This window comes from Natator depressus, chromosome 10, assembly GCF_965152275.1.
Source record: "Natator depressus isolate rNatDep1 chromosome 10, rNatDep2.hap1, whole genome shotgun sequence".
Classification (NCBI taxonomy): Eukaryota; Metazoa; Chordata; order Testudines; family Cheloniidae; genus Natator; species Natator depressus.
Genome location: NC_134243.1, coordinates 64,701,904 through 64,725,455, shown reverse-complemented (window position 1 = coordinate 64,725,455; position 23,552 = coordinate 64,701,904). Strand labels below are relative to the sequence as shown.

Sequence of the window (23,552 nt, the reverse complement as noted above, 5' to 3'; positions counted from 1 at the left end):
GTTTAAATAGGTTTGTGCTTGTATTGGTATCTCTGTGTTTCATTACTAATCCAACAACAGATGATAAATTCTTTTGGACAAAATGGGTTTCCAAATTCACAAAAATAGACAGACCACCAAATGGCAGCTTCATTTCAGTGATGCTATATACCTACAATAGCCAAAAGTGCTTCTGGCACGCCTACTGCTAAAAATAATATACAAGTTATATGATGCATGTATATATATTTGCAGATTGCAAGGAACGTACACATGACTTTAGGGCTCACAGTTCCCACAGTCAATGGCACTTAATATACTTTATTAATACAAGCATTTTGTCCTCAGGATCCTCTGGCACTTCGCAGTATTCATTTTTTTAAATTATAGAAAAGCCTTTTACTCCTGAAGATCTTGTATCCAAAAGCCAGAATAGACCTTTAAGTATGGATATAAATTAAAAATCCTTAACTGTCCCACTGTTTCATTTTATAGATGATTGAAATCTTAATTTATCTGAGGTCCAGACGTATTGGACTATCTTGTAGAGATGCAATATTTATCTGACAGTGACTTCTGCAAATAATCTGGGAAATGGATTAAAGGGTGAAAGTAAGTCAGTTCAGATAATAGACATCCCCAAGGTTTTTCCTCTTACACCAAGACATCTATTTAGCCTCCCCAGATTCTAACTGACACTAATCAGTAGAACTATTTCTTGCAACTTGTTTGCGAGAATGATCTGTATCAGGATTACCAGGCTAACTACACCTCATACACTTTGAACTTTTTGAGTACACCCCCTCTGGGCCTCAGGCAATTCTCTTTTTTTGGGGGTGAAATCATGTGTTTCTCCTATTCTCAGACCAGGTGCTAGGTGGCAGTAACCTCTGTATCAACTGTGATCACCTTAGGTCTGACTTCGGCTGCCGTTCTATTCCCTCTGGGGCAATGACAGTGGTAATTAGTGACCAATCAGCTTCTTTAAAGCAAAGTATAATTTATTTAGACCAAAACCATTTCAGATTAAACATTTTAAAAACTATAAATCAGAATAAAGTCCATGCCTATTTTCTCCTAATGCTTACCATTCTGTGAATCTCAGAATCCCCAATTCCTCTGGGCTCCTTCCTTCCTTGGTTGCTCTATACAGCTTGTCTGCTTAGACAGCTCGCTGATAAGTCAACCCCCCTGCCCACACAAGCTTTTTAACCCTTTAAACTTTTGATCTCTAGTTCCCAGCCTGGCAAAACAAGATTTACGGCATGTTGGAGACTAAATGTAGGATCCCTATGTCTAACACCTGGCCTCAACTGTCCTTTTAGTGTGTATGTAGGTATTCTTATCTGGGAAGTCATTGTATTGCAGTCCTGTACAGTTCCCATTGAATTCAAGCATTATAGGCATATAAAACATTCTACTAAGACCAGTGCAAATTAGCACAATGCATTCAGACAGGGCAGTCTTATAACCCAGTACAAAAAAATCATCCCCTCACTGACCTAGTCAGATATACATTGTTCATACCATTATTGCACACCAATATTCATAGATCAAGATGTAGCAGTTCCTACAGTATTCATAACCGTAGTACATATCCACTGCACTGTCAATCTGATTTTGGGAGCTGAGGGACAACAGGAAAAGAGTCCTTATAGGAGTTGAACATATACTGCTTGAAACCAAAGCAAGTCTGTGGCAGCCTAATATATATCTTACAGTTTTATTCTAAGGGCTCATCTACACTTGGAAATTCAATTTTGATAAATTTTCAGATAAGCCTTAAGAAAGAGACTTTGTGATGCAGGATAGAACTTATTACTGGATAAAGACTTTTTTGGTTTGTGAAAGGCTTGGCTTACAATTCAGAATAAAAGCGTAGTCCAAATCAATCAGCTATGAGGAAAAGTATGTATGTGCAAGGGACCCAAAAATTAAGCAAGTCTCTGCCACTCAAGTTTAGTTTATATCAATAACAGGCCTTAATCAGAAGAATGCTGTCTGAAAAATTCAGTACTTTAAAAAGACTGTTATATTTAATGCAAACAAGATTTTAACTTTTATTTTTCCTTTAACGTGAAAGATTTTTGTAATCTAGAACAAGTAAAAATTTGCTATATTACACACAAAACCAGAAAATTATAATGCAATATTAAAAAGCAGTACACACACAATATAATGAAAGTTGCAATCCATAGGGAAAAATCTATGCTTCAAATTATTATTGCAAATATAGCCTTGTGTAAAAGGTGAACAGCATGAGAAAAAAGTCATTTATGCCCCCTTTTAATTTCTTTATAAAGTATAAATGTGGCATGAAAGGTCATTTTTTCTAAGCGTTTTCTTCTTTGCACTAGATATTTAGTTCTTGTCTAGTTTAGAATATTCTGTGGACCACTGGGAGCTAGTAGGATCATGACAATATTACAGTACAAAAGTAGTAAAAATCTTACTGAGATGAGAAGTGACTTTTATTCAGACTTTAAAAATTTAATTTTGTTAACACCTACTTAATTCAATCATCCAATGGTTTGGAGAAAATGAATCTTCATTAAAGATTTAATACCCTTGTGCCTTCAGTTAAAGGCAGCTTTCAATATACAGTGCAAGTCCTCAAAGATTTCTGGCTGTTGTGGATGGCCCCTTTGACTGTGTCAGACCTCTTACTGGTACTGGTCTTAAGAGTCGCATTCTGGCTCACAGAAGTGCTGACTGACTGGGACTCGGAGGTAGAAGGTCCCATGGAAGACCATGCTTAATACTTCTATGTCAAAAACCAGCAGAATGAATATATATAAAGCCTTTCAATACTTCTTTCTATACTGTAAGGAAGGAAAAATGGGTACTATAAAACTTTTCTGTCCTTTGTTTTTTAATAACAATTTTAGAAGGATTGTTATAAAAAATCATGCATTTCTAAAAGATTATATAAAGATTATATTAAAAAACACCAATTTTTGCATATCATTCTTCAGATTTTTCTGATTTAAGAGGATACTTCCTTATTAAATAATTTTTCATAAAAATCCAAATCTGTGAGGGTTAATGATGGTTTTACAATCTTCAGTGATTTTACAAAATGCTCATGTTTCACACAAGGTGCTTCAAGTCCATTCTCTTGTAATGCCTGCAAAGCAGCCTTAAAAAAAAAAAATACAAACAAACAAACAAAAAACACACGATTTAGAGAATTTGAAATGTTTTCAGCTTTATCAGGAGCTCCGACATTACAAATCAATCTTTTCAAAACTTAAAAATAAAAATGAACTTTATGTCCAGTGTTTCGACACAGTACTGTATGACTCAAAATAAAAAAAACCAATAGGTATACATTAGATTAAGTCAATTTATCAGATAATACAAATGTTAGTTTGCCTTCTCTATTCTTCTATTCCAAATTCAGTTAATACTGTTTCACTCACTGCATCTAGTTGATTGAGATAGAAGACATATTCTTGGTCACTTAATTCTTCAGATGTTCTATCTAACCTCCCCCTTCCTCAAATATTTGTGGACACATCTCTCTTGCCCTAGGCTTTTTCTTCCCGATTTATCAATGTTAATTTCAGCAATAAATTCTATGATGTGTAGTACAAGGAAACAATTTATCTGGATTTTAAGTAAGGCTTTGAAAAGGAAAGCAAGAGGATAAGTTCTGGAGCAAGTACTAGAGTAGTCCCTTACTCCAACTAACCTGTAAATTTTGTCAAAGAAATCCATCAGGTTTGTTTGGCATCATTTTATTTTTTTTTGTAAATTAACCCATGTTGCTTATCATTCACTCTTTTAAATGCTCCCTCTGCTTCAATGAGAGAGTAAACAGAACCCAGCAGATTCTGGTAAATGCAGGTAAGAAGGACAGAGCCACTTTGGTAGCATGCTCCCAAGATGCTCTATGATTTTTGGAGGGGCAGGTCTGGAATACAGGAAGAGAAGGCACTCCTCACAGCGTGCTCATCTCCCTACACATTGGATATGTGCCTAGATTGTTTCTACTAAACAGAAATAATTCAGGCTCCTTACTTGCATTATTTGAAGGTGTTTTTGAGCACTGTGTGTTTGTCCAAGGATAGGAGCTCTTGACAGGAAGAGAGGGATTAGAACTATCTTTCTGCAGGACTGGATTTACCCTCCTTCCCAAAAATCTAAGTTAGTAAAGTTGCATCATCTGCCTTCTCCATACCATCTGCTGCAGGGAGAGTTTCCAGGCTCCACAAACTATCTGCTTCTTTTGGATGCCTCCACAGGAACAATTTATTCTAAATTTGCACCTAGTTCAACATCAGTACTAGCAGGTCCCTTATTTACTGGGTGTATTTTACTGGTACAACATATGTTTTTCACTCAACTGGTACAAAATTTTTCTCATTTGTCTTACCCTTTTCATTAAAAATTGAGGAAAAGTACAAATGTCTTAGAATATTCTATAATTTGGCCTCTCTCCATCTAAAGTATTCACTTACAGATTACTTCACTGATTAAACAAAAAGCTCCTTACCTCCTTGCAGAGATTTTCAATATCGGCTCCAGAAAAGAGTTTGGTTTGAGCTGCTAGGTATTCTAATGACACATCAGAATCTATTGGGATTTTTTCTGTGCAAATTTTCAAAATAGAAAGCCTTCCCTATGATACAAGCACATTACAAAAGACAAAGGACAGTCACTTATGTACTATTTGTTTAGGCCTATTTTCTGCCACCTTTACTCATGTTGACTAGTACTTTACTCTGCAAGTTCTAAACTCAAATATACTACAGTACAGTAACAACACACAATATTCTGCTTGTGATCAATAACTGCCAGGAAACAAAAACTCAGTTTACCACAGAGTAATCATACGATGCATTGAAGGTGGACAGTAAGACAGCAGTTGAAAATATTTATTGGCAAAGCTCAATAAATGTATAATCAATAATGAATAATGAATAATCAAACTTGACTTGAATTCTGAACGCTAGCAGTTTGAATGAAAATCTAGTTGGGTTGCCAGGTATCTTACTGGTCTGTAGGACACTAAGGTATAGTTTTCCGGCAATATCCTCACCAATTCCAACAATTTTTACATCATCTCACGATTTCTTAAAATCACGAATCACTGGATCTTGCTGCCCCCCCCCCTTTTTTTTTTTGGTTTTCTTTTGTACCTTCGTGCTCCCACCCCTAAGTTGGTATAGGCTATCTGAAGAACTAGAATGCAAGACAAAGAAAACCACAAAAGAATGTAGAATGCTCAACTATCTATGCTATAAAAAGAAAAGGAGGACTTATGGTACCTTAGAGACTGACACATTTATTAGAGCATAAGCTTTCGTGAGCTACAGCTCACTTCATCAGATGCATCAGATGAAGTGAGCTGTAGCTCACGAAAGCTTATGCTCTAATAAATGTGTCAGTCTCGAAGGTGCCACAAATCCTCCTTTTCTTTTTACGGATACAGACTAACACGGCTGCTACTCTGAAACCTATCAGTGCTATGTTGGCTGTTGGTGTTTTTCTTTTTTTTTAGTAAGGAGTTGGCAATACTATAAGCAGATCTCTCAGCAATGCTTATGGTTAAGGTTGTCTCATACTTTCCATTCTAAGTCACTTTCTTCAATTGCTTATACCTTTACCCACATTTTAACCTTTTGGACTTAAATATTCCATGTTTGCCCTCTGCTTCAGGCTGACTTTTTCTAGCAAGTTTCAGAGAAACAGTTCAGTTTCCAAGAACAAGGCTAATACAGTAACTCCTCGCTTAACATTGTAGTTATGTTTCTGAAAGATGCTACTTTAAGTGAAACAAAGTTAAGCGAATCCAATTTCCCCATAAGAATTAATGTAAAAAGTGGGAGGTTAGGTTCCAGGGAATATTTTTTTGCCAGACAAAACTATATTTTATACACACACAGACAGACAGACAGAGTAAAGTGTTAAACAATTTAATATTGTACAAAGCAATGATGATTGTAAAGCTTGACTGAGGTGGTGAATTCAGAGGGTGGAAGAGGGTGGGATATTTCCCAGGGAATGCCTTACTGCTAAATGATGAACTAGCACTCAGCTGAGCCCTCAAGGGTTAACACATTGTTCTTAATGTAGCCTCACGCTCTACAGGGCAGCACGAATGGAGGGAGGTGAGACAGCATGGCAGAGAGAGACAGAGACATACACTATGTGTCTGTGTGTGAGAGAGACGCACATTACCGCTTTAAGTAGACAGACCCCTCTCTAAGTTCACTGCCTTTTCAAGTAGATCAGGGAAGTTGCAACAGCAGCTGCTGCCAGCAAGCTCCTTCTATCCTGAGCCCTGTGGTGTGTGTCCCCCTGCTCCGTGGAGATGCAGGTACAGGAGCGGGGGGGGGGGGGGGCAGGAGCAGGGGGACACCCTGACATTAGCACCCCTCTTCTCCACCCCCCCGCACAGCAAGGAGGCGGCTCCTGGTAGCCTCCAAGGCAGAGGGCAGGAGCAGCACATGGCAGTGGGGGGAGGGACACCTGAACTGCCTGGTAACTGCGCACAGGGAACTTAGGGGAGCTGATAGGAAGGCTGGCGGACCACCCTGGTTCCGAGCCCCCACCAGCTCCAACGGGCTGCTCTTTCTGTAAGCAGTGGACAAAGTAGGCGGCAGCCAAATAACATAATAAGGGAGCATTGTGCAACTTTAAACGAGCATATTCTCTAATTGATCAGCAAGGTAACAACGAAACAACGTTAACTGGGATGACTTTAAGTGAGGAGTTACTGTAATATAAACTGACCTACGCACAGGCAGTTCTGGCACTTCCTAACTTCTGAATGCTTGATTTTGCAAATATATCATCATCAAGTATTCAAAAGTCAGGAAGTGCCAGAAATGCCTGTGCCTTGGTCAGAGTGTCTGAAGGGTGTACGTTTTTATATACATTTAAATGCTATTTTATAATCCAGGCTGCTTTCATATTTATTTTAAAAGCTGGACATTTTAGTAGTTAATCTTCAGTGCAAACCGTTACCCACTCTTACATACATTATAGTACTATAACTCTTTTTGTTGTTGTTAAGAAACAGTATACCTACAACTTCACACCTCTACTTAAATTTGTGTACAGATTTAAAATGCATTACCTTCTGATCTGGAGGTGGAATATAGATGATCTTGTCTAACCTTCCAGGGCGCAACAAGGCATCATCCAACTTGTCTGGTCTATTTGTTGCCGCAACTATCATGACATCTTTGTTCAAAACTTCTTGAAACTCTAGCTTAATGAGATTATATATGCAGCAAATTAGATGGGTATACAGTGTTTTATATGCTTTGGGCTACAGGACAAGTATAATTTGTACGTGTCAACTAAGAGAAGAAAAAGAGAGGCAATACAATGAATAAATGCATATATCCATATGTAGTCATATTCCTTTTCACTACAAACCTTTCTACTTTGTGTAGGCCAATATACCAATATGTTATACAATGAAGAAGAATCAATATCCATTCTGGTAATGCATATGGAACTTTCTTGTGGTCAGAGTCTAGCAAGATTGTGTGTGTCAGATTGAGTGCAGAGATGATGTAAGATGGTGATGGTATGCCAGAATGGGGGTGAGGATCTAATTTCACCACCTTGAAATCCATTTTAACAGCATAGCAGGAGCATGTTAGCTATGCCCAATGTTGTATGTAAAAGAAAATACTGGGTACTGTCAAGAAGCTGACAAAGGCAGCAGAAAGGTAATGTTTTAATCTGTGAAAGCCAATGGTTTAAACTTCTGGAGCACTTTAGCAATAAAATCTACCCTTCTTCCTAATTATGCGAGTGTACATACCTGTCTCTCCTTTTCGTTTTGTTCTTGACGATCACCTTCAAGCTGTAATTTATTTCCTCTTCTCTCTGTGACTTTAACGCCAACACCATCTAATTCATTAAGAAGGACAGAAAGAACCTTCTCTGGGGCACCATGTCCAGTTTTGCAGGCTGATCGAGATCCTAGGATAGAATCAATCTCATCCAGGAATATTATTGCTGGAATATGTGCTCTTGCTTGACGAAAAACCTTTTATTAGGTTGATAAAATAAATTTAAAATGTTGTAATGCATGTATAAGTTCCACCATGTCAACTGAAAACACTTGTAATATATTTTCTATACTTTTACTTAACTAATTCACTTTAAATAAGTATTTATTTACAACACTCAGTGGAGACCAATCTGGTTTACATTTACTGTATAGCAGACTCTAGGTGCCTAACCTAATACTAAGGTCAACCAAAGAACAAAAAGCCATACATAATAGGTAGATTAAAGAAATGAGTTTGAAAAATAACTTGGGGACATATGCTCAGCTGACGTAAATGGCAATAGCTCTTCTGAAGTCAATTGAGCTGTATCCGTTTACACTAGATGAGAATCAGCCCTCAAAGTCTTAAAAAGCAAAAACATAGGACTGATGAATACTTTATACAAAAATAAGCAAATTATACATCATATGTGATTAAAAACCAAACCTGAGACAAAATCTTCTCTGAATCTCCAACGTAAGGTGAAAAAAGGTCAGCACCACTAACAGAAAGAAAGGAACAATGGCAGCTTGTGGCCACAGCCTTCACCAGAGTGGTTTTGGCGCATCCTGGTGGCCCATATAGGAGAATACCCTTTGGCTGAGACAGTCCCATTCTCACAAAAGCCTGAGGAAACTTCATAGGCCACTCAATACTCTGTAAATACAGAAAGGATGAAACATTTGCAGTGATGTATCTACTGACACATTAGCCAGTAAAACTATTGGTCACACTACAGCCCTTTACCTTGTTGCATTACCACAGTGGAGGTCAATGGACATACTCCAATTTGACCCTCTTTGTTATAAAAGAGATAAGGCAGAGGGTAGGGCATTCTCTGAGAGGGCACATTGGTTGACTAGAACTCACTTCCCCTTTAGTCTGAAATAGACAAAATTTATAGATTCTAAAGCAGGGGCTGGCAAACTTTTTGGCCTGAGGGCCACATCGGATTTCCAAAATTGTACGGAGGGCCAGTTAGGGGTGGCTGTGTCTCCCCAAACAGCCAGGAGCGGCCCGGCCCCTGCCCGCTATCTGACCTCCCCTGCTTCTTGCCCCCTGACAGCCCCCCTAGGACTCCTGCCCCATCCAACCCCCACCCCTGACGGCCCACCTAGGACTCCTTCCCCATCCATACCCCACTCTTCCTGTCTCCTGACTGCCCCTGGGCCCCCTGCCCCTAACTACCCCCCGCTGCCCCATCCAACCCCTCCTCTCATTCCTGACTGCCCCCCTGGGACTCCTGCCCCATCCAAACCCCTCCTTCTCCCTGTCCCCCGACTGCCCCCGGAACTCCTGCCCCTGACTGCCCCCCTGCCGCCACATCCAACCCCCCCTCCTTCCTGACTGCCCCCCCAGGACCCCGCTCCCATTCAACCCCCCTGGTACCCGCCCTGTGACTGCCCCGACCCCATCCACACCCCCGTCCCCTGACTACCACCCCATACTCCCCTGCCCTCTATCCAAACCCCCTGCCTGGAGCACCGGTGGCTGGCGGCACTACAGCCGTGCCACCCAGAGCACCAAGACAGGCAGCCGTGCCACCTGGCAGGAGCCAGCCATGCCACCGCGCAGCACAGAGCACCGGGTCAGGCTGCGGCTCTGCAGTTGCGCTGCCACCCAGAGCATTGCACCGGCAGCGCAGTGAGCTGTGGCTGCGGGAGAGGGAGAACAGCAGGGGAGGGGCTGGGGGCTAGCCTCCTTGGCCAGGAGCTCAGGGGCTGGGCAGGAGGGTCGCACAGGCCGTAGTTTGCCCACCACTGCCCTAAAGGGTTGAGGGTAGTTGGAATGAGATGGGCATATGCTGAAGCAGTAACTGTCCTCTACTGGCTGATGTGTTAATTTTCTATGGTATGCTCCTGGGTGATATTTTGAGATTGTGAATTTAATTACACAAAGTGCTAGAGCCTGTGTATAGGCAATTTTAGTTTGATTTAAGAAAATACAAAAACGTGTTTTAATATTTTAAAGTAGTTAGGAATAAAATTTTAAATATGAATTAAAGACCGATGCAATTCCCATAAGAACACTTTTCAATACTGCACCGTATAGAACAGTTTGAGGTAGATGGGAGAAATTATAGTTTTGTTTAAATGTATTCTGCACTCTACCTGTTTTAACTTTAATTTTACATCTTCAAGACCACCAATTTGTTCCCATGTAACGGGTTTAAAGTCAGTTAGTCCAACACTGCTTCGAAAGGAAGATGGCTGAATTTTTTTAAAAGCTTCATGGAAGTCCGCCATGTTAATCAACATGTGAACTGAATCCTGAAGAAATGCACAAAGAACAAATAAAAAAAAGGAAAGCGCTGTTTCTCCTTTGCATTATTAATAATTTATATAGCTCCATTAGATGTCCACAGCATTTTACAATTTGTCAAATGTAACTGACAAAGAAGAGAACCCCTATCCTAAAGAGTTTATGTACGACAGACACAAGTACAAACACGTACCAACAAAACAGTGTGCATTCATTGTGGCTGGATACATTTTTTTGTTATGGCACAGGGCTGGACACTTCTGTAAGAAACTGATGTTTGAAAAGGATCTTTGATTTTCTCCTGAATCTACTCTACTTCCACCATATGGGACTCTAGTGAGGGAAGCTGCTGATAAACCCAGGGTTTAGGGTCACTACATACAGGATTCCTAGTTCTCTCTCAAATATGAGAGAATGGTCCCCATTTACTCATGTACCTGTTCCAGTAAATACAGCAGAATGCATTTAGATCGACTATATGGGCCAAAGGCATTAACATAACCCAGTCACTGTCCAACATTAAACAGTGTTAAATAAGGTCTGGGGTTTGGTATACATAGACCTCAGCCTGTTTAGTACCCTGGCACATACTCCATTAAAAATCCTTTTAACCTTTAACAAAAGAAAGGAAAAACAGTTAAAGCATTTGAAATGTAAAATATTATATAAGGCTTTCATTTTAACAGCATCTCTTGCTCCCTTTACTTTTAGCTGGAGAAAGTCTTCAGATGGAGAATACCCTTTTTTGACAGTCTTTTAGATGATATCAAAGATGGCAATAACTGTCCTTTTGGGGAAAACAGAAGTTAGTTGAGATGGGCTGGAGCTGCTGTTCTTGAAGTTCGATCCCACCATCGCGTCTGGGATTCAGCTGGAGTTGGTAGAGGTGATGATGGCATATGGGTCCCTCTCTCTGGCCCAGATCAGGGTCCCAGGAAAAAATAGGGATGATAGCCATTATGGTGAAGCTTGTTCTAGTAGCTAATTTTTTTTCACAAAGTCTCTTTCTTTAAAGACCCACAAAGGAAACTGTGTGCAAAATAGCCCATCCATTCATTATTTTGTCCACTAATTAGGCCTACTTTCTGACATACCAATTTTGGTATGTTGATTTCTGGTTTCATACTTTTCTTGTTTACTAGGCATGATCTTAATACAGTCCTTGAGTTCTATCAGTAGGCCTTTTTGTTTGGACTAATTCTGTCTGTTTCCTATTCATAACTTTTCCCATCAAAATTTGTTGTTATAGGCTACTGTGATCTCTTATGAATTTTCATGTCCTTTTTAGAGTTATGCTCACAACTAGGGTAAATTTGTAGACCCAACCACCACAACATATCCCCTCACCTCAAACATTCTATAGAATACAGGCCTGCAAAAATCTTGGATTATGGATCTATTTCTCATCCTCAGTTCATGCTAAATTTCATCAAAGGCCAGGCTGATCCCTGGTATTGTTCAGTGCTCTGCATATTCTTCTGGTCTACATTAGCAAACTCTGTAGCCATAATTCACCACCAATGCAGTTCCTCAAATGACATCTGAGGTAGAAGCTTTAAGGTAGACAGGACTCAGGTGTTTCCTACCATGTCACCTAAAAATGCCCCACATGAGTCCTGTCTACACTACTAGTAGCTTCCATTGTTGCTACCATCAGTGGTGACTTAGGGTTACCGAGTTTGTTAGTATAGCCAGGGGTTCTCAGGACACATTTTTTAGTGGCCTCAGAGTGCAGCCACCAACTCTTGCTGGTGGCCGCTGTTAAAATTTTAACTAAAATTCCTAATTAAGTTTAAGAAAGACAGAAATAAATATGCATATATACATGTCCAAATCATTCCAATTTATTTATGTTGGGATTTTTTGCAGACTCAATAGCAAAAATAACGTACACTTGTCTCTATTCTTTATTGGAACTAAACAGAACAGAAACATGTTCTTGTCTTTTTTCTTCTTGTTTATTGTGTGCTTTGGGTTGCTTTTTTAAAGACTTTCTGGCTAGTGAGTCTGCTGCTGTGAAAAGTGATATTAACAAACATACAAATAGCACTTTTCACAGCAGAAGACTTACTCAGCGCTGGCAAGCCCAGGGACAAATTAAGCCCTGAATAGGGAGGTGGGTACAGTGGCAGTGGGGGCCAGAGGAATGGGGAGAATGAATGGAGCAGCAGTGGGGAATGGATGGGACACCAGGGAAGGTGGGGAACTCACTAGCAGCCTGCTCCTCCAGCATTTCTCTCTCCAGAAAGGAGCAGGACCCAACCCCTGCTGGCAGCCTCACTGCTTTACCCTATCCCCGAGGCTGTGGCTGCAAGAAAAGCCCCTGGTGGCCATATGTGGCCGGTGGCTGCATTTGAAAAATGCTGGATAGATATAGCTCTACAGGCAGAGCATGAATCTGAGGGACACTGTATTCTCCACATCATAGTGGAGAAATTCAGCACAGGGCTAAAAACCCCACTGTCTGCGAGCTATTGGACCTTCTTCCTTCCCTCCAGTGGAGAGTTTCCTGAAGCCTGGCAAGCTACCCCCTATATTATGTTTGCTGAAGTCTACAGATTTCATAATAAAACTTAATAAGCTACACTTTGCAGAGGAGTTGGCAGCGTACACAGCACAGAGACCAGCAATTGGGTTTATTTTTTCTTTGTCCATCTTTTGACAGAAGGGCTGCTTCTGTCAGGGCTACTGGTCTCAACTTTATTTTAATTATCATTTTCAGTTTTTGTACAGGATACATGGTGATGGAGGTTCTATAAATAAAATGTTCCCCTGTTAACACCATCTGGGGAAGAGGGTAAAGTGCTCCAGCATCTCCTATAGATTCTATGATTCCAGAGATATTCTGGATCTTGATCTCACAGAAGCACTCCTTGACTTCTTTTCTGCCCCTCCACTCCACCTTGATGAACAAGGGAGCAATCGAAGCCTTTGCTCCCCTTCTCCTAGCAGTCCTGACTGAGGGGGAAGAAAGATTAACAAATAATGCTTCCCTGAGACCTAGATCTACAACATCCCAGAAACATTACTGCTGCACAATAGGAAATTGTAACTATTCTCTTCTGGCCAATATGTTCATGCAATATTAGACACACAAAATAAGTCTCTATTTGTGCAAACCACAACACAAACTACTAAATGACTCACCTTATTAAGGAACAGAATTTTATATACATTGCCTGTAGCTTATAGAAGACACCTTAGGTGGAAAAATGTATACAATTTGCTCTTCAATTAAAAACAAAACAAAACAAAAACTTACATTCTCTCCCTTGTACAACACTAAAAAGCTCATGGAGAGAATAAAGATATTCCACATCACCTTTTCACTCAAGGAAATGGCAGTCACTTGATGACTGGATTGAAAGACAGAAGCAAAGCTTATAATTACATCTATAACATGTTTTCTAGCTTATTTGAATATTATTTGAATATTCTCATCCCTGAATTAGTCATTTTATATATTAGAGTGATATTAGTGTGGAAAAAGTGATAAATGTGAATAATGACATCTTTCTGGTTTAATCTGACTCCTTACCAAACAGCTGTGGAGGACAGCCTGCATAGCAGCTTCTCTGCAGAGTGCTGTAAGATCAGCTCCAACATATCCAGTTGTCATTTCTGCTAGGTTAATCAAATCAACATCAGTGGAAATAGGCATATTAGAAGTAATCAACTGTAGAATAGACCTTCTCTGTTTAAGTGTTGGTGTCCCAATGATAACCTAAAGTAAATACAATAAATGGAAATTTATCAGTGTTTTGCTATATTTCTCTCTCACTCTTTAGCCTTAGATAAGTCACTTGTGTTGTCTGTATCTTTAGACTCCCTCATGCAAATTCTCCTCTTTTCACATTGTTTCAGAAGGGACTAATTAATGGCTCTATAATACTCTGAAAATATAAAGCACTATATGAGTACTTTTCATTTACACTTATTTAATTATCCAGGGTAGTAGCATTTCAACAAATAGATGTTTTATAAAAGAATGCCACCTAGTGTCTAAAGTCATATTTGAAAGATGAATCAAAAGGAGATTTAACAGTGAAATAATTATTTCCTTACAACATAAGAACACAAAAGCCTAGTGCAGTGGTTCCCAAACTTTTTCCACCGCTTGTGCAGGGAAAGCCCCTGGTGGGCCGGGCCGCTTTGTTTACCTGAGGCGTCCACAGGTTCAGCCGATCGCAGCTCCCAGTAGGTCCCTTGGCCCGCGCTGCTTCCAGCAGCGCCCATTAGCCTGGAGCAGTGAATCGCGGCCACTGGGAGCCAAGATCGGCCGAACCTGCGGACGTGGCAGGTAAACAAACCGGCGCAGTCCGCCAGGGGCTTTCCCTGCACAAGCGGCGGAACAAGTTTGGGAACCACTGGCCTAGTGATAACACTTTTCTATTTAAAAATTGTACAGGACACAAATCAGATTAAAAAAAACCCATGGAGAATGATTACTCTGTGCCCTGTTAAATAAAGCTAATCGCTATAAAATTAAGTAACACATGGAATAAACAAAGAAAATATGACTGCACAAAAATGTAATTGAGTAGCACAAAAAAAGGACCAACAAGCCCGTAAGTATAAAATAAAACTGAGTAGAGAATGTGCATAAATTATTGAAAACCTGCTAAAATATTATCAAAATTGTGTATTTCACTTGTTAATAATGCTGTCCAATCCTGAAAATTTAGATAAAAGTGTGAATGCAGTACAGAAGAATTTATCAAATTTGAACTGACTGGGATAATCTTTCAGAATTACTGATTTTAGGCCATGATCCTGGAATAGACCCTTGCATCAAGTTTGTTGCAGGTTCAAGGTTTTAGTGAGTACATAGACAGACAATAAAGGAAACAAGGATGCATCACTTTGCTGACTGTATTTTTTGTCAATTTATTTTGACAACTGTAAGTTAGTATTTGATGTCCGAGAGAGATCCTAAAACACAAGCAAAGGTGATACATTTTGTAAAAATAATCAAATTAGTACATTAACTAAAATGAGCTCTCACTAGAGCACTCTGCTATTAACTCTTTCATGCGAGGGGCAAAAAGTGTCAATTTTGTGTGTGAATTACCATGGTTGTACCTGAACATCACCACTTTATGTACAGTCCAAAGAGTCCCTAGAATGTACTACTTTTACATTTTAGAAGTAGATTTAGTGCTTATGAAAGGTGCCACACTGACAGAAGTTAGTCTTGTCTATTTTAATACATTATTGCTAATACTGTCCGCTCTTGCTATCACCAGCCAGCTCAGCTCATTGCTCCCAGCCAGGTCTACACTAGAAGTTTTACTGGTACAACTCCTAATGTAGATACAATTTATACTGGCAAAAAAGTACTTTTGCAGTAGAACTTATACCAGTTCAACAAGCAAAATGATGAACAGCAAAAGTACTTTTATGCTGCATAACTGCACGTACACTAGGGTTTTTGCAAGTACAGAAAGGTTGTCAAAATAATTTACAACTATAACCAATTTTGTTATAATTTGAGTGTAGACCTTGCCTCAGTTAATCGGGTTTCATTTGCATGGCATCTGATATCATAGGACTATTAATTCAGCAGGTGTCCACTGAGACTTCCTGGAAAAACAGGGTATAGATTCAGATTATAAAGCCACGGTGATCATCCAGTCTAACATCCTGTATAACACAGGCTTCTTACAGGACTTCCCTGAATTCATGTTTGAACTGAAGCAGTTCATTCAGAAAAATGTCCATATCTTGATTCAAAAATTTCCAGTGATGGGAGAAGCCACAAAAATTTTGATAAGTTGTGTCAATGATTACCCTCACTGTTAAAAATATATGCCTTACTTCCAGTCTGAAAGTCAATTTCCAGACACTGGATCATTTTATACCCTTTTCTCCTAGATGGAAGAGCCTGCCCCCCCCGTTTTTGGGCCATGTAGAAACTTATAGATGGCAATCACCCCTTAACCTCACTTTGTTAAGATAAGAAGATTGAGCTCCTGGACTTTATCACTGTAAAGCATATTTTCCAATCCTTTAATCATTCTGGTAGCTCTTTTCTGAACCCCTTCCGATTTATTAACATCTTTCTGAAATTGTGGACACCAAAACTTCAGTATTCCACAAGGAGTTGCACCACTGCCAAATACAGAAATAACTTCCCTATTCATATTCAATATTCCTGTTTAAACATCAAAGGATTGCATTAACCCTTTTGGCCACTGTCACACTGGGAGTTTGTGTTCAGCTGATTATCTACCATGACCCCCAGTCTTTTTCAGCTACTGCTTCCCAAGATAGGGTCCTCCATCCTGTAAACATGGCCCTGGTTCTTTATTCCTAGATATATAATTTTACATTTGGCTGTATTAGACAAACCTCGTACTGCTTACTTGTGTTCATCTTACCATGCAATCCAGAGCAATTACCTGTCCTCTGCATTATTTATAATTCTCCCAACTTTTATGTCAGCTACAAATTTTATCAGTGACAATATGAACCAACCCCTGTGAGACCCCACTAGAAATAAACCTGATCGACCACGATTCCCCATTTACAGGTCTCATAATGTAATTGTCAGCTAGCCAGTTTAATCCTTTTAATGTGTGCTATGTTAATTTTGTACCATTCTAGTTTTTTTTATCAAAATGTTTTGTGGTACACTTAAATGCCTCACATCAGTTTAAGTTCATGTTTAGTAATATAAACCTTTAATCAATGATGTAAAAAGCAAGAAGGGGAAAAAAACTCTCGAAGCATCATTATAAAGTAGCAAAAAGGTAACTTTTTCTTCTCCTTTGTAGGTCACTGATCTACAGTGAGAAATAGGGCATCAAACCCAATCAGCCGACATGACACTGCAGAACACTACCACTAGGCCCTTCTTCAGCAATTTTTCAATAGAAGAAAGATAAATGGTATTAAAGCGTCAGAACAAAACATGAGGAACAGGCTATGCTCACCTCTCGGTCAAATCTACCATGCCTCCTCAGTGCAGGATCTAAGGCATCGGGCCTGTTTGTCGCTGCCATGATGACCATCTCATTTTCACTACCTATGCCGTCCATAAGTGTTAATAATTGAGCAACAATACGATTTTCAGAGACGCTGTTTGAACTTCCCCGTTTAGGGCACAAAGAGTCAATTTCATCAATAAAGAGAATGGTTGGTCCCTCACTGGACAATTCCCTGCCTTGTTCAAAAACTCTTCGCAAATTCTCTTCACTTTCTCCAGGCCTTGAGCCATATATAGCTGGACCACTAATGCAAAGCAAATATGCCCCCACTTCCCTTGCAACTGCCTTTACGAGAAGAGTCTTCCCCACACCTGGAGGGCCCACCAACAGTACTCCACTACGGACAGAAAGACCCAACTTCTTGAAGGTTTTGGGAAAATTTAAAGGCAAAACAATCATCTCTTTCAAAGAGCTGCCCAAATCATCCATTCCTGCAACTGAAATTTGTGCAGTGTCCTTTGACAAATGTCTGTACCATTCTAAAGTGACTACCTCCTTAATGTTTATATTAGTTTTGGGAGCTATCAGGCCAGCTTGTTCTGTCGAATCATCTACAGCCAGTATTTCAACACACACCACTGGATTTCCAGGAATTGGGGAAGCAGTAACAACATGGTGAAGAGAAACATACACATTTCTCAGCAGCTCTTTGACTATCTCCTGTAGTGTTCCTTCTGGGGTGGATTTTTTCACAGTAAGGTTCTTAAGGACCACTTTCACAGTTACTTTTCTCAACCGGTGACAGGCCAAAAGCTTCAAGTGACTGACACTCAGCATGAGACCTTTCAACTTGCTTGCAGCTAAGCCTGAAGTTTTGCATTTCAGATCAAGCTGCAGGTAACCATCAACCAAATCATTTCTGGGCCAGGCGGTGCACAAACAGCAGCCACCAGGAACCGTGATCTGAAGTGGGGACCCGAGCCTGGCTCCCAGAGTGGATAACGTGGCAGGTCCCATCCTGCATCTTTGTGTGCCTTCGTCCCCTGGGTCTAGGGGGAGCAGCTTCAGGAGAGCAGCCGCCATAGCCGATATTACACAGGGGTGACAGCAAAACACGTTCAAAGCGAGCCCCCTCGCCAGCACAGCCGGCCGCCGACGTAAGGGCGAGGATCTTACGTGTGCATGGCACCCTTTGGTCAAGGGCTCTCACTCTCCAACGCGACCCCTCAAACCACCCGCCCCCGCGGGGAGCTGGCCAGGGGGCACTCCCCACCCACACAGAGGCTGCACTGGTGTCCCGTCCCCCCCGGAACATACAGGGGAGCCCCCAGCCAGGCACAGGCAGCTCGTTGCCCCCAGACCCGCCGGCCCTCTCCCCACGCCTGACAAGCCCAAAGATGGCGGAGCGCCCCCCCCGTTATATCGTTACAGGCGGGAATGGAAGAGCTGGGCGGGTTCTCGAGCCCGCCAGAGACCAGGGCACGTCGCGGGAGCAGAGCTGCGGGGCAGCCGGACTCGAGCGGCTGAGCAGGTCTCTCGCAATGAGGAGACGCGCTCGGCGCTCGCTACCTGCAGCACCCGAGGCCGACCGGCAGCTCACCAGCGCCAGGAAAACATTGGCTTCCACCGCCTCCGAGCTATTGAGCATGCGTCCTGTCTGCGTCACCGCCTCGCGCATGCGCCGCACCGCCTCAGCCCTGCTAGGGAGCCGCCACCACTGCGCGCCGGAGTGGGATGGGGAAGCGTGGCTGTGTGTGCTGCCGTTTAACGCGCCCTCCCGGCAGCTAACGGGACTTCCCTCTCTGCTTCGCTCTCCTATTGGCCCCAAACACTGGCATGCCTGTACCCATCCACCCCCTCAGCACCCCCCCTGGCAGTGAGAGACGTACCCGCGGGGACTGCTCTCCTCGCTCGCCCCGCTGACACACCCCTCAAATGCCCTCCCTGCCTCGAGAGCCCTTGTCCCCAGCACCCCCGGTGGGGATCCTGTGCCCAAAGAGCACCCCCTGCTGTGTGAGAATCGCCTCGGGGATTGTGCGCCGCAGGGCGAGAGCTCGCCTCCACCCTTCAGAGGGGCACTTTGTGCCTCAAGCACCCCCTGCTGGGGTTAGACCTCACCCACTTCCAGTGCCCCCTCAGTCTGTCCCCTTGCACTGTGGAGGGTAGGGCAACGCATTTACCAACGCCTTCGCTCATGGTTTCTCTCTGGGACAGAGCAGCTTTAGTTCCAGCTTCAGGGAAGTGGGAAGCCACCCGGATGTCTGGAAGCTGAAGGTAGAGGTAAATAGTACATCATCATGAGTCCAGTAATTAATAATGCAAAGCACATAAGATATATATTAAAGAGAAGAAGAATACATCGCTGACTAGGAAATAACTGTCTGTTTAAAGGGAATCGATTCTCTAGCCTTCTGCCCTACCAATTATTTATTTTTATTCATAGGTCTTATGAAAAGGTATCTAGGCTTGATAGAATCCAAACTAAACGCATGCTCCTGCGAACTTCAGTCTGTCAGTAGCTCCATAATGTTCCATAAGGCTACTCTTGTGAGTAAAGATATACTTAGAAGGAACGGGGCCTAAAATATAAAACAATATTTAAAAAATCACCTCGCCCAAATGCATGGTCAGATAGAAACTGGGATTTGCAGCATACCCTAAAGGCAACCAGCACTGTAATTCTGCAGACCTCCTCTGTTACGTGGGAATTCTTGATGGAGAAAGTCCTGTACTGGCCCAGTCCTGACTGAACCGAGTGACTAAATCCAAAGTAATTTCAGTGGCTTTGGATCAGGCCCTCTGAACAGACCTGCCTCAGCTGACTGTAAATGTTAGGCAGGAACATAGTATGAAAGGTGATGGCTAAGGCAGGAGAAGTACAGCATCTTCTCCCAGTTATTGTGGGAAACTGGGAAGCTTTCCCCTTCTAATTAATTCTTGCTTGAGTAGTCCCACCTACTCTCTCTTGCACTTTTTTCTTTTTCAGTTCCTGATCAAATCCTCTCATTTGTCTTTATCTTATTTTCTGCCCCCCTTCTGTCTTTTTGTATCAGTTCGAGCATTTTTTCATAGCAGACTTTTCAATGCAAGTATGTACAAATATTTTTTATGTCGTGCAGATCTACTACTTGAAAAGTGAGCCATTTTCTGTGAGTCCGATTGCCAGGTTGGCAGGCCAGGAACTGTCTGAAGCTTGCATTCAAAGAGGTAATATTTTTAAGCCCAGCCTTTTAAAAAACATCCTGGGGGGGGGTGAAGGTTTCTGAAGGAACATCATATTTGAACATGAACTTCTTTGAGTCCATATTCAATTAAGAAAAACAAACAAAATATTCTATTTAAAAGGGCAACAGACCTAGTTCTGAGATGGAGAGATTTCCAAATTGGCAGTGGCAGATCCTCTGCTTGGTGTTAAAAGGTTGTGTTTAGGAAAAAAAGAGCATATTTGAAACCAGGCACTATGGCCTGTGTTCAAATATAGTTGCTCTTTAGAACAGACTTCTTGTAACATCTGGAAACTCTGATTTCTGATGACAAAGAAAAACATCTGCAAACTCTAATCTCTAGTGGCAAAGAGTTCCAAATAACAATTGTTAAAATTGTTGACTTTGGCTGCTATTCACTTTAGTGGGAGCAAGGTCAGGCCCTTTCTTGTTGATTTTTGAATGATGTGTGCATGGATGGGATGCTTTATTTGTTTCCATTAAAATTTTAACACTGAAAATGCATGCATCGCTATACTATGTGGAAAACTGGGTAATGGGAATTACATTCAGTTAGTAAAACAATATCATAATAATGTTTTATTTATGTTAAAGAGTCTAGAAAAGAAGGAGAAGATGGAGAGAAAAGACGGGGGAAAATCCTCAACTAGCCAACCAACCAAAAACAAAATAAACAAAAATCCCCTCATTTGTTGCTGTTCTCATACCGTAAGTCATGATGGTTTTGGGTTTAATTAAAAATCTATACGTATATATCGACAGATAACCAAGGTCTGTCACTACCATCCACTACAGTTGTGTCTCATCTATGGTCCTTAACCAAGATCAATATTAGTGTGACTGCAGCTCCATACATGACATACCTTATGAAAAGAGGAACCCCTGGTCTGTGTCCTTTTGAGCAAGACTTCCAAATCAGGGTTGTTTCCTTATTTTGGGATGGCCTATGAAAAATCTCCCAAGCAATGGTCTAAGACTTACAGAGCCTTATTAAAGCCAGAGAGAGAGAATAGCATATTAAAACAAATGAAACAGTTTGCATAACATACCACGCTCTACAACATTCAGGAAGGGAAGAGCACTTTTGTTTTAGTTCAGTGAATAAAATATATCTTTCATTTTCTCAGAGACTTTCTTCTTCCTGTCTGTTTCTCAGCCTGCTACTTATTCAGATAGTATTCCATAGACACCCAGTGGGCTCTGTGTTCCAGTAATCTCGTTCCTCTTATTCTCCTTCCTCCTGATTAAATCTTCATAGAATCATAGAACTGGGAGGGACCTCGAAAGTTATCTAGTCCAGTCCCCTGCACTTGTGGCAGGACTAAGTATTATCTAGACCATTTCTTACAGACGTTTGGAGATTTTTAAGAGTAGGTTAGACAATGATGGAGACTCCACAACTTCCCTGGGAAATTTATTCCAGTGCTTAACCATCCTGACAGTTAGGAAGTTTTTCCTAATGTCCAGCCTAAGCCTCCCTTGTCAATTCATTTGCTACTCAAGGTGTTTACAGAGTTCATTTTTGTGTCTAACAAATAAACCAGATTTAAAAATCTTTAAATAGTACAGTTTTGATGTAATGTGATAATTTGTCACCTTTGTCTTTCCATCCACTCTCTCCTACACTTTGCTGTTGCATCCTGTTTTTATTTAGGCTCTTGATCTCGCAATTGGAGTTTCATGGGAGGACCACCTTGTTTCTCTGGACCCCCATTCAAGCCTTGGGCTCCAGTTGTGTAACAAACTCCATGAGGGTGCAGGGGTTATGGCTGAAGATGTGGAGCTGTGACTGGTAAAAAGATTCTCGGTCTCCAAGTGCTTAGGAATATACTATAGAGCACTGAAAATTTGGAGCAAAATAGCTAATATTTGTAGTCTAGTTCTTTGATTCCAGACCTAGTGTGTGTACAGTCTGGTAGGAAAAAGTCAGGCACAAGAGGAAGAGACTAGGGCTTAGTCTCGGGATGTTCCTTATTTTGGCAAATGCGGTTGGATCCTCAGAGAAGCTTTTCAGCCATCGCTGAGAACCCTTGGTGGGGGAATAGAGGAATTAGAGTCCAGGGTAGGAAAAGCCCCAGCCAGTTGGACTGCGGAAGAGTCTGAGAGAAAGAAAGCCAAGAAGGGAAAGTTGGAACAGAATAGATGGATATTTCTTCTTGATTTTTCTAGGAATCCTGGATAAGAAAAAACTTAAGCCTTGGATACTGGCTGAGTAAAGTAAATCACCCCCCAGTGATTAATGACATTGAATTGCAGCTGAGAAAATCATTCTGGGACTGCTGAGAATTTGCAAACTGATAGTCAGCCACTGCAGCTGAAGGAATATTTTTCATTTTACTGTAATGGGCATCTGGTATTGCATGATATTCCACAGTTTCCATTATGTTCTTTCATTTTTGCATTCAGATAAACTTCTAAAACCTTCATATTTTCGGGGAATGGGTTGAACTTTTTTTGTGTTTGGTATTTGCTTAATAGTTACTTACTTATTTATTTAGGGTTGCGAAAACATGAGGACAATCTTTTCCAGCAATAATGCTTTCTTCATTGGCGGAAGGAGATCTACCGTTCTTTCGAACAGGGTTACCACAAAAGCAGCTGAAGTTTGAAATAAAGCATAAATGTAATCCTCAATAAAGAGCAGTGTCTTTACTTAGTTTAGGGGGGAAATTAAAATTATTATTAATAATAAATTAGTTCAAAAGTCACTTCCAGTCATGCTTTCTGAGAGTGTAATTGAGTGCTGCTCACTTAACCACAAGGAATAATCCTCCCTGTGGGGCCTGAATCAGGGTTTGAGGCTGAAAAGCTGCTGTTTAAAAGCAATTATGCCTCATTAAAATACAACAAAATACTACCCTCCAATGTAACATCAGGCACACAAGAAAGTGATGGGGTGGAGGGAAGGAGCAATGGATTATGAAGTTTTAGATTTTCTCCATAACTTAGGCTGCATTATATAAATGCTAAGCTTTTACTTAAAAAAACAAACAGCCCAACTTCATTGTGAAAATACAACCAATAGATAAAAACTGTCTCAAGTCAAATAATAGCAGTAAAGGAGGAAACTTGCCTTTGCTTGTCCTATACACATCAATAAGATGTGAACAACAAGGCTTAGGTAGGACAATTTAAAATGT

At 41.1% G+C, this 23,552-nt stretch overlaps 1 protein-coding gene and 1 long non-coding RNA gene across 3 annotated transcripts; one reads left to right on the top strand and one right to left on the bottom strand.

The window, feature by feature from the left end:
* Nucleotides 1-1,962: 1,962 nt before the first annotated feature.
* Nucleotides 1,963-18,489, bottom strand: AFG2B (AAA ATPase AFG2B). Its single transcript, XM_074966405.1, has 8 exons — nucleotides 17,195-18,489; nucleotides 13,798-13,983; nucleotides 10,109-10,267; nucleotides 8,445-8,654; nucleotides 7,766-7,993; nucleotides 7,067-7,201; nucleotides 4,478-4,603; nucleotides 1,963-3,118 (listed from the first exon to the last, which is right to left on the bottom strand). The coding sequence occupies exons 1-8, from the start codon at nucleotides 18,269-18,271 to the stop codon at nucleotides 2,966-2,968; spliced, it is 2,274 nt and encodes a 757-aa protein (XP_074822506.1). The 5' UTR covers nucleotides 18,272-18,489; the 3' UTR covers nucleotides 1,963-2,965.
* Nucleotides 18,490-18,879: 390 nt separating this feature from the next.
* On the top strand, nucleotides 18,880-22,970 carry LOC141994544 (uncharacterized). 2 transcript variants are annotated; one of them, XR_012641161.1, is made up of 4 exons: nucleotides 18,880-19,468; nucleotides 20,308-20,395; nucleotides 21,007-21,120; nucleotides 22,911-22,970. It is a non-coding gene; the product is annotated as an uncharacterized LOC141994544 (long non-coding RNA). The 2 variants fall into 2 exon arrangements; XR_012641160.1 differs by lacking the exon at nucleotides 22,911-22,970 and adding an exon at nucleotides 22,067-22,502.
* Nucleotides 22,971-23,552: the final 582 nt, after the last annotated feature.

Coding starts and splice junctions, on each gene's coding strand:
- AFG2B (XM_074966405.1), bottom strand. CDS start 18,271: ATGGCGGCTGCTCTCCTGAAGCTGCTCCCCCTAGACCCAGGGGACGAA. Junction 8,655..10,108: donor TAAAATTAAAGTTAAAACAG/GTAGAGTGCAGA, acceptor CTGTATTTACAG/AGTATTGAGTGGCCTATGAA. Junction 4,604..7,066: donor TTCCACCTCCAGATCAGAAG/GTAATGCATTTT, acceptor CTTGTATCATAG/GGAAGGCTTTCTATTTTGAA.